Genomic DNA, 12,077 nt, shown 5'->3' with positions numbered 1-12,077 from the left:
GAAGTGCAACAATAATTGGTTACAGGCTTAACTATGTTAACTAGACTTATTGTGGTGATCATTTGGCAATATATACAAATGTCAGGGGCGCCTGGGTGGTTCAGTGGGTTAAGCCTCTGCCTTCAGCTCAGGTCATGATCTCAGGGTCCTAGGATCGAGCCCCACATTGGGCTCTCTGCTCAGCGGGGAGCCTGCTTCCCCTCTCTCTCTGCCTGCCTGTGATCTCTTTCAAATAAATAAATAAAACCTTAAAAAATATATATATATATATATATATTTATATATACATATACAAATGTCAAATCATTATGCTGTACACCAAATCTAGTATGTTATGGAAACCAAAGCTCAGTTAAAAAAAGTTGCAGAAGATGTTCCAACTTTTAGGAGACCATAGAGACATAACCACTAAATGTAGTACATGATCTCATGGGGGAAAAATAGCTACAAAAGACATTATTGGGACAAACTGGAATATGTTCTATAAATGAAGGTATATTGTATCAACATTAAATTTCCTGAATTTGATAATCAAACTATGGAAAGATATAAGAATATTCATATTCTTAGAAATATACACTGAAGAGGCGCCTGGGTAGCTCAGTGGGTTAAAGCTTCTGCTTTCAGCTCAGGTCATGATCCCAGGGTCCTGGGATGAAGCTCTTAATTGGGCTCTCTGCTCAACAGGGAGTCTGCTTCCCTTGCTCTCTCTCTCTCCCTGCTTCTTTGCCTGCTTGTGATCTCTGTCTGTCAAATAAATAAATAAAACCTTAAAAAAAAAAAAGAAATATACACTGAAGTATTTAGGGGTAAAAGGACATGATATATGCAACCTACCTGCAAATAGTTCAGAAAAAATATGTATATATAGAGAAAATGGTAAGTGAAATGTGGCAAAATATTAAAAGCTGGTGACTGTGGTTCAAGAGTCTTTTGTAGTTCTTTCAAAGTGAAACACAACTTAAATGTAAAATGTAAGATAAAAACCTTTAAAAAAAACATAGGAGAAAACCTCTGTGACTGTAAGCTAAGCCAACATTTCATAGTTATTAGGAAACCAAAAAGCATGATCCTTAAGAAAAAAAAATTAGTAAATCAGACTACACATAAACTAAAAAATAACAGTCTTCAAATGACACTGTGGAGAAAAGGCAAGATATAGGCTAAAAGAATACTGGTATATCTCAAATCTGATATAGGACTTGTATACAGAATTCAAAACATATAAAGATCAGGCAAAATATTTGAACACTTCAGAGAAGATATATGGATAGCAAATAAGCACATGAAAAACTGATCAACATCATTAATCATTAAAGAAATAAAAATTAAAACCACACAGATATCACTATATACTGATTACAAATTAAAAAGACTGAGCATACCAAGGGTTGGTGAAGATATGAAGAAACTGAAAATATCTCACTGCTGGACTGCTGGTGGGAAAGTAAAATACTATAACCACTCTGGAAGACTATTTGGAAGTTCCTCAAAAGTTAAATACTTATTTGCCATGTGATCTGGCCATTCCACTCCTAGGTATTAGCCCAAGGGAAATGAAAGCACACATCCACACGAAGTTACACACAAAGGTTCACAGCAGCATTTCTGCAACAGCTAAAACTAGGAACAACCCAAATGTCCACCATGTGAATGGATATACATATTCTGGCATATTCATACAACGGAACATTTGCCACCCATTCAAAGAAGAAACTGATACACAGAACTTCATGGATAAATTTCAAAATAACCACAGAGTAATGGCAGCCAGAACAGTAACAAAAAGGAGTACATGCTGGATGATTCTGTGAATATTAAACTGTAGAAAATAAGTACAAATGGAACTATCATGACAGGAGAGGAATTATTGCCCAACAATGGGGGGAGAAGAAGAAGGGGCTACCAAGGAACACCAGGAAACTTTCAGGGATGGTGAATATGTACATTATCCTGATTCTGGCATTGGCTCCATGGGTGTCCATGTGCCTGAGCTTACCAATATATAAACTTTAAACACGTGCAGACTTTTGTACATCAATTATATCTCATTAAACCCAAGCTGCTTTTTTTTCTTTTTTTAAAAGACTTAGGAGTCCTTTGTACTGCCACTTTTCTGTAAGATTTAATTTCTAAATAAGATATTTAAAAAAGACAACTAACAGTGATTTTTATAAAAGATGCTTCTATAGTTGACTATAATTGATTACCCCTATAAATAAAAGGACATTTTCTAAAAAAAAAAAAAAAAAAAAAAAGACTATTTGAGAGAGTGAGTAAGCAAACTTAAGAGTGTAAGAGTGGGGAGGGTCAGAAGGAGAAGCACACTCCCCGCTGAGCTGGGAGCCCAACTCCGGGCTTGATCCTGGGAATTTAGGATCAAGACCTGAGCCAAAGGCAGATGCATAATCAACTGAGCCACCCAGGTGTTCCAGGTCCTACATTTTCAAACTAAAAACACTATTTCTGAAAAATAGCATCTACTTCTCTCAACCACCACTTCTAAAAATGGCTACTTCAAAACATAAGACTATTTGACGTTCCAGTAATTATTAATACTTTAAAGTGTTAGGAGTCCCAGTATCCCAGAAATCCCGACTCTCTAATACATAGTTGCCAGCTGACCCAAACAGGGAAACTAGCTCAAGCTGCCTTCCCAGGAATGGGCTGGAGTAACTGCAGGATGGAAGAACAGTACGAATATCCCTTGGAAAGAGATCCAAAGACCTAAGTGGAAGTTAAGTGGGCAAAAAAATCCCCAGTGCTTAGGCTGAAAAAATGCGAACAACAAGGAAACAAACCTCCACCGCCTATTAAAGGCACCGGTGAGTGTTGGTGGAGCCTGCAATTACACAGCAGAGGTTAAGAGTCCGAATTCTATCTTCCATATATAAGATCAACTTTCTGCTCTTGAATACTGACCAAACTGGCTTCTGCGCAAGTCTAACATACAAGGTTTTTCTAAAATCCTGACTTCCCTTAACAGGGAGATCACTGGTTGTGTAGAAATATACACATGCATACACACTGGCCTCCATCATTTGTTCGCTTTTCCCTGGTTCTCTACTCCAGGATCTAAATGGGTCACAGCAAATTCCAAGGATATCAGAACCACCGCAGAAGACTGTTGGCATATTTCCCCACAACACTTGCTGGGTCATGGTGTAACATGTTATGCTGGACATATTTATATTTATTCTGAAAGATTCGTTCTGCCTGGAACTTCAACATCTGCCTCCAAAATCTATAAGCACATACTGTATTAAGCAGACTAGATGTTAATATCACTAAGTACTGGAAAGTTAGGGCAAACAGTGGCTCATCACCTTCCAGGCTTTACAACCTATGAGCAACTCTAGTATGTTAGGTTTATTTTTAAACAAACTTAAAAAAAAATCAACTCAACAAAACCCAAAATCATTGAAACCTTATTTTCCCAGAGGAAAAAAACAAAACAATAAAATTACACATTTCTTCAAATGAGGCCAAGAGAATTTGATAACCTGATATAAAAGAACATTAAAATTGTTAGGTGGCTCTAGATTACTTCTCCACAGATGATTATGTTCTCCATCTAAAGTCCTCATTATAGACATTTTAATATGAAAGAAAATTCTCATTACTGGGCATTTCTACGTAAAGCCAGTTTCTGACTGTATCTTATTGTACTTATTATAAGTTATTTTAAAGATGGAGAGCAGTTCCATTGTCCTTCTAGAACTTTCTCAAAGTGACCTTTACCTACACAAACATTTATGTGTCTAAATCTCAACTTGCTTTTTTGACAAACGCTTGGGACTACCCCCAAGCAAAGATTCTTTATTTTTACCTTTTCTAGTCAGAGGCTTTTAAGAATATAATGAAAATGGACCCTTTCTCCTCAGAAAAATTTCACATTCATATATATCTTAGATGCAATTTCAGGGAGTCAAATCCAATTCGTGTAGACTCTAAACATCCACGGTTAGAGATGAAGATCTCTTATTCTCCACCAATAATTTATGTACACTGGTTATGTACTTGCAATCAATATGTACATATAATTTTTCGCTTCATAAGTAAATTTTCATAATTCTTTAAGATTTTATTTATCTGACAGAGAGAGAGAGACAGCGAGAGAGGGAACAAAAGCAGGGGGAGTGGGAGAGGGAGAAGCAGGCTTCCTGCTGAGCAGGGAGCCCACTGCAGGGCTTGATCCTAGGATGCTGGTATCATGACCGACCTGAGCCAAAGGCAGACACTTAACGACTGAGTCACCCAGGCACCCCTCATAATTCTTTACATAATCTTCATATAACTGTTCACATGTGTGATTTTTTCGCACTATAAATTTTAAATGAATTTGCTCTAAGGGGCTTTGTGTTTCCACAAGCTAATGAGTACAGCTAAAAACCCTGGCATTACATATGAAACAAATGTAAGAAGACTCTGAAAGGCTGAGAGAGGAAAGGAACCCTGGCTGGAACCCTAAGGAATGACACAGTGGTGAGTCCCCTGGGTTTTCTTTTGGCCTCATGTAACTCAGACTTGGCTCTCGAGAAGCTCTTCACCTGGAAACACCAAAGAACTCAGACAAAAGGGATCCATCCCCACACCCTAAAATGCTGTGGCCAAAGGATCAAAAAAAGGTTGCCTAGCAAGACAATCAACTTTTAGATAACAACCACTCTACTCCAGCCAAATACAAAAGAACAAGCTATGGCCCAATCCCTATCAACAAAGGCTGGGCAGAGATCCTAGACTTCTACCCCTGCAGACTGCAAGCCCGTGGCAGTAACAAGGAGCCCTGTTCCTCCAAGCTGGGAGAGGTGTACAAAGGAGGCTGAATTCCCAGGCCTGCCCTTTAATAACAAGAGCCCTCGTCTCCTAGGTGTCAAAGGAGGCTGAGTAGGAAACCTGGACCTCCACAGTTGATCAGACAATAATGGTCAATATACCCCTTCCCCTCATCAGAGCAGTGTCAGGGGGCAACCTGATAAACAGTAGATTTAAATAAAATTCAAAGTCTCATAATATCCAAAATATTCAGGTTTCATTTAAAAAAATCACTCACCATACCAAGAACCACAAAAATCTCAACTTGAATGAGAAAGGACAATAGACCCCAACAAGATGGATATTAAAATTGGCCGACAAACAATTTATCTTTTTTTTTTTTTTTAAGATTTTATTTACTTGAGAGAGAAGAGCGTGGGAGCATGCAAGCAGCAGGGAGGGACGGGGGAGAGGATCGCAAGACTCCCCACTGAGCGCAGAGTCCACCCAAGGCTTCATCCCATGGCCCATGAGATCATGACCTGAGCCAAAATGAAGAGTCAGATGCCCAACTGACTGAGCCAACTGGGGCCCTGTCTGACAGGCATTTTAAAACAGCAATTATAAAAATGCTTTAATGAGCAATTATAAACATGCTTGAAACGAGTGAAAAATAGCACAGAAATAGAAAAGCTCAAAGAAACAGAAGACACAATGAACAATGTAAACTTTAGAACTGAAAAATACAGTGCCCTAATTAAAACACTCAATAAATAGGCCAAGGCAGAAAGGAAAGGACAAAGAAAATAATCAGTAAATCTGAAATAGAACAGCAGTTACCTAGTCTGGACAACAGAAAGACAAGACTGAGAAAAAAAAAAAAAAAATTTCAGGGACCCATGAGATCGTAAGTGATCTAATGTCAGGTTATCAGAGTTCCAGAGGAGGGAGAAAGGGTGAGGCTGAAAAAGTATTTCAAGTAGTAATGGCTGAAAATTTCCCAAAAGCCATAAACTCTAGATTCAAGAAGCTAAGCAAACCTCAAACAAGATCAACACAAAGATATCCATGACAAGACAGGGTCAAACTTCTGAAAACTCAAGAAAAAGAAAAAAATCTTCAGAGACCACACCTTCCCTATAGGCAAAAAGCTATTTGAACAACACAGGATTTTTCTTCAGAGACTATGGAGGCCAAAAAGAAGTGGCACAACATTTTTCAGGTGCCAAAAGAAATGTCAGCCTGGAATTTTTTATCCAGTGAAAATATCCTTCAGAAAGGAAGGGCCAGACATTCTCAAAGAATAACCTAAGAGAATTTATCACTAGCAGACCTACTGAAAGAATGGCTAAAGAAAATTCCTTCAATAAAAAGAAAATAATAGCTGGAAGAAATCTTAAAACATCAGGGCAGAAGAACAATGGAAAAAGTAAAAATTATGCATAAATACAATAGTTTTCTCCTTTGCTAGAATTTTCTAAATGATGCGTAGTGGCTGAAGCACATATAATAATAATAATAGTGGCCAATATTCTAAATGTATGCAGAGGAAATATTTAAGATAATTATAATTTGAGGAAGATACAGGAATGAAAATGGAGATAAGGTTCACTTCATTCAACCACCACACAACGGACTGTGGTAAGTGATGTATATACATATTGCAATACCCAAAGCAGCCACTAAGAAAGTCATACAAAGAGATACACTCCAAACACTATAGATGAATCCAAATGAATTCCAAATGAATCAGTTCTAGTGACCATTTTACCTGCAATCCTGTAGGAAGAGACTAAAGATACTTTCTTAATTTAGCAGCTAATTTACTTTATGTACAGACTAAATCAGTGATACTAAAATCAATGAAGCTATAGTAAGTTATAATGTTGGTGAGCAAATCTGGCCTATTAATAAACTACAACATCAAGTGAAAAAAATTTCTCTAACATTTTAACAAATGCTGTTTCCTACAACAAACACTTTTTTCCTGTTATAATTAACTATTTTTTTTTGCAGTGTTCCAAGAATCATTGTTTATGTACAACACGCAGTGCTCCATGCAATACAGGCCCTCCTTAATACCCACCACCAGCCTCATCCTACAACAAACATTGTATTGATCTCTGCCATCTCAAGGTTAAGGGTTACATTCACAGACAATAAACTTCTGAAAAGCAGACTAGAGAAAAGCTCCCTACCAATAACTATTAAAAAACAATTTTTAAGTGAGATTCAGAATACACAGAGCTCTAGCTAAACAAAACCCTTACCAAAATCCAGTCAATATTCTTGCTCCCTAGTGCCACTGTTAACTGACAAGTATTCTTCAATAGTCCCCCTCACCCTTTAACAAAGGATTATGGTGAAGCCAGTAACACCAATACTTCTTACTTTCTAACACAACTTTGTCAATAGTATTTTATTCCTGGTGATTTTGTTTTCTTTAATTATGGGTGACAATAATTTTATCCTGGCATGGCTCTACAGAATTTTGATGACTAAACAGGAACTCCCACTACATTTCCTAGTACATGCTCCTTATTATGCTAAGCTTTCTAAGCACACGTGCACTGCAGATCTAAAAGAGGTGTTATCCCCATTTTATATACAGAAACTGAAGTTCAGAGAGGTTCAGTAATATGATCTAGAAATCACAGCTAAGGGGCTCCTGGGTGGCTCAGTCGGTTAAGCAGCTGCCTTTGGCTCAGGTCATGATCCCAGGGTCCTGGGATCAAGCCCCACATTGGGCTCCCTCGGTAACAGAGAGTCTACTTCTCCCTGTCTCTGCCTACTGCTCTTCCTACTTGTGCTATCTCTCTGTCAAACAAATAAAGAAAAAATCTTAACAAAAAAGAAAAGAAATGACTGGTACTTGTAAGTGACAGAGCTGGAATTCAAACCCAGTCTAATTCCATAGCATGTGCCTAACTCTTTTCATCTTGAACTTCAGTTTATCTGTAAAATGAGAGTAACACTGTCTGAAGGCACATCAAAATGCCCTCCCAGGGACACCTGGGTGACTGAGTTAGTTGGGCACACAACTCTTGATTTCAGCTCAGGTCATGGTCTTGGGGTCATGGGATCAAGCCCCAGTCTGGCTCTGCACTCATACAAAGTTTGCTTGAGGATTCTATCTTTCCCTCTTCCCCTCCCCCACTCTTGCTCTTTCTCTCTTTCCAAAGTAAATAATATTAAAAAACAAAAACAACAACAACAAAAAGCCCTCCCAGTCCCCTCAGTTAATGAGAAATGTCCCTGCACTCCCAGGACACCCAAAGTCCTCTAGAGAACACTCAGGGGGTGCCTGGGTGGCTCAGTGGGTTAAAGCTTCTCAGGGTCCCGGAATCAAGTCCCGAGTCAGGCTCTCTGCTCAGCGGGGAGCCTGCTTTCTCCTCTCTCTCTGCTTACCTCTCTCCCTACTTGTGATCTCTGTCAAATAAATAAACAAAATCTTTAAAGAACAACAACAACAACAACAACAAAAAAGAACACTTGGCCTTTTTAGTGTGTATTATGTATGTATACAATGTTTTTTTCTCCAACTAAAGTCAAAGTCCTTTTCTGTTTCATCCCAGTGGTCTTCATTGCCTTTATATAACAGGTGCTTAGTTGGTTAATGAGGTAAAGGATACGGTATGAAATATATAAACTGTACTGGCATATTTTATATATAAAACATTCCATGAAGGCAAAAAGAGGTGCTTAAGAAATCAAGTAGGTGATAGGACAAGATATAGGCCTCAGGAAATTAAGTACACACAAATCTGAGGGACACACACATTATGGGATGATTACATTAGAATTTTCTAAAAATGAACCTTCAAGAAGTTTCTTCAAATATGAAATCCCCTATTTGAATGTATTTAAGTGATTTGCATTTAAATATGTACAAAATGAATGTGTAGTCTTTAGAGAAATGTTATGCAAAGATTTCCATGTGCCTAGAAATCTGCCATTAAACTCAAAAGGAAACACATTTGTGCATTTTTTGCATTTTTGTTTTTAAGCATCCAGAACATAACTCCTAAAGACAGGAACTGCGAACATCTTGCTCACCGGCTGTATCCCCAGTCTCTAGTACAGTGCCTACATCTAATCTGTGTAGCAGACACTCAAATAGGGACTAAACAGAAGGACAGAATACCAGAATCAAATCTGTAATTATTTTCAATTTTCCAGTGCTAGATTAGGCTCTTTGGTTTCTGGAGATTGGACACCCACTGTTCTGATTACTTGATTTGTACTCTTCCAGTAAGTATATATAAATGACCAACAGTCAAAAGCTATATCCTCAAGTTTACAAGGCTCTACAAATGTATGAATTCTAAATTAGATACAGATTAGTTAGAAGTATTGTTTCAAATGTTAATTTCCTGGCTTTGATAATTGTACTGTGGTTCTGTACTTAACAGTAGGGTAAAGGGTACACAGAAGTCATTGTGATAATTATGCGACTTTTCTGTAAGTCTAATATTATGTCAAAATAAAGTTAAAAACTAAATTAAGAAAATTTACATTAGAAATACTTACTGCACCAAGTGATGGTCCATATCTTCCTGTGGCAACTTTACACACATAACTGACAAAATTGGAAATAACACCTGGGAAATAAGTCATATTTTGATAATTTTAGTGAAGTAGAAAAGTAGTTTCCATTTGTAATGCCCACCTCACAGAGACTAAGTGACGGATCTCTACCTAGGTCAGTACAAGGTGCAAGCATAAATACCTACACTATCACTTCAGATATTTATAAAAAAAAGTCTGACCAACTGCACAACTTACTCAATGACATAGGGTCATTCACTTTACTTCTCAGTTCTCACTTTTCTCATCTATAACATGAAAGAGACTAGTTCCAAACCCACCAACTGTCTGGGAATCCTCTGGGCTGCACTCCAAACACTAAATCAGATTCTCTGGAGTGGGACCAGGGAATCTATATTTTACTCGGCTTGCCAAATGACTCCGCTGCAGATCTAGACTAGATGATCTTTTACAAGTCCTTTTGGCTCCAATGTCATGTAAGATGAATGTGGCTCATTTTTTAAAACTTCCTAGAGAGCAGGAATTAGCAGCACCTGAAACAGACCTGTTTGTACCTACAACAATACAACTAGTACATGGGGAAAGAACTATACACTTCAGTACAGGCCAAAGATGTTGCTCAGTTTCTAGTACTGAGGGACCAGATGCATGGATATTTGAATAAACTGATTAACCACCCATCCTGGGCCTTGTGGTAGATGCTTCTATTTAATCCTTTCCACAACCCCGTGTCATGAGAGTATCAATATCCTCAGAGAGTGTATAGTCTTTTCTGCAATATCAGATGGCAAGTAGCAGAAATAGGATCTAATAAAACTAGGTCTTCTGACCTCAAGCTCTCAAGTGCTTTTTTCACACTACAGTATGATTCCCAGATAAACTTATTTATTTATTTAAAATATTTTATTTATTTGACAGAGATCATAAGTAGGCAGAGAGGCAGGCGGAGGGCGGGGAGCAGGCTCCCTGCTGAGCAGAGAGCCCAATTCGGGGCTCGATCCCAGGACCTTGAGATCATGACCTGAGCCGAAGGCAGAGGCTTTAACCCACTGAGCCACCCAGGCGCCCCTAAACTTTTTATTTTTTAAAATATTTTATTTTTCTGTGAGAGAGAGAGAGACAGCATGGGGGTGAGGAGAGGCGCAGAGCGGGCAAGGGAAGCAGACTCCAGAATCATGACCTAAGCTGAAGGCAGACACTTAACAGACTGAGCCACCCAGATGCCCCAATATACTGTTTTTAAATGAATGGACTTCAGGGGTACCTGGTTGGCTCAGCCAGAAGAACATATCACTCTTGATCTCAGGGCTGTGAGTTCAAGCCCCATGTTGGGTACAGAGATTATTAAAAAAACAAAACCAAACCAAACCAAAAAAACCTTAAATTATTTTTAATTAAAAAAATAAATGAAGGTATTTCAGAAATGAATTTTTATGCTGTGTGTTTTTTAATTAAGGTTATTTTGCAAACAGATAAAATTCAACTGACCACTTGTCAGTTTAGTAGCATCTAGGAACCTAGAATCCAGTACTACCATTTCCTAATTGAAATAAGGAAATGATGTTATCTCCAGGACTGACTGGAGTGGTTCCAAACTAAGATGCAAAGACAGAATAAACTCATTTTTGACAGTTTAATTATTACAAAGTTCTGATCTAAAGCTTTCTGGAAAGTGAACACACTGTGGTAAATGAGCTTAAAGTTATTTAACAAAGATCCAGATGATTGAGACAGTGAGGGAGTCTGGGAAGCACCTATTTATAAATCAGTGGACCTGAGCGAAAGAAACCAAGGCCTAATGAGATAAAATAATATTCTTAAATTCTACACTAAACCTTAACTCCTGTTTATCCTGACTTAAAACTAAACATACCTAAATAATCAAGAAAACAGCAAAATGAGAAGCAGAAAAGATAACCCCGCTGGTCTGTGATATCCTTCTCTATATAGTTTGTACAATTCTCTATACACAACCTTCATGTGTAGAATATGGCTATAATCATTCCCTTCCTTCCTACTCCAGGTAGGTAAAGTGCTTATACGCTGAAAGATCCCCAGATTAAAGCTTCTTACCTGCAGATAAGTAAACTGCCATGAACTGCTCTTGACCCAGAATGTTCACTATGCTGGAGGAGAAGCTCCACAAAACATACATATTTGCAGCCATGTGAAACAAGGAGAAATGACTGAATGTTGACAGCAACATTGGAGAACAAAGGATCTCTATAAGAGGGAAAAAAAAGTCTGGTAATCACAGGATACACAGCCATGATCTAAAAATGATCTGCTTTAGATTTTTTTTCATTACTATTATGAAAAACTCAAAATCGGAAACAAAAATAGAGCCAATTAGAAAGTTTAAATATGATGGTTTACCTTATTTTTCAAGGTGGTAAAAACTTATCTTAAATTTCTTCTATTTAATAAGTACCCAATAAAAATTCTCAGTTCAATGAAAGCAACTTTTCCTTATGGCAAAAATTACCTAGAAAAAGAATTAGTAAGCTATTTCTACTACAGATATGAAGTTTTATAGTAATATCCTCCCAAGATGAAACTTGTAGTAATCACAGATCTTGTGTGATTAAAAAATACATATCTACTAGGTACAAGATTCATTTTAAGTACCTGGGACATAAGACTAAGAGAGATGAGGTCCCTTTCCTCAAGGAGCTTACAGTCCATCTTCTGGGTTTTGCTTATAATTGTTGACAAGTAACTCATCCTTTTTACAGCATTTCAATTAACATAAAACCTATTTCTTTCATATTACC

General features: G+C 37.7%; 1 protein-coding gene across 1 annotated transcript in view; it reads right to left on the bottom strand.

The window, feature by feature from the left end:
- PARL (presenilin associated rhomboid like) overlaps positions 1–12,077 on the bottom strand; it is a 48,028-nt gene that overhangs the window by 9,970 nt on the left and 25,981 nt on the right. Inside the window, exons 6-7 of the mRNA XM_046003658.1 lie at positions 11,377–11,526; positions 9,286–9,356 (exon numbers count right to left, since the gene is read on the bottom strand). Coding sequence (XP_045859614.1) covers positions 9,286–9,356; positions 11,377–11,526 — 221 coding nt within the window. The remainder of the gene's footprint in view (positions 1–9,285; positions 9,357–11,376; positions 11,527–12,077) is intronic.

Source organism: Meles meles, chromosome 4 (assembly GCF_922984935.1).
Source record: "Meles meles chromosome 4, mMelMel3.1 paternal haplotype, whole genome shotgun sequence".
NCBI classification, from domain to species: domain Eukaryota; kingdom Metazoa; phylum Chordata; class Mammalia; order Carnivora; family Mustelidae; genus Meles; species Meles meles.
This window is presented reverse-complemented; position numbering and strand designations above follow the sequence as displayed.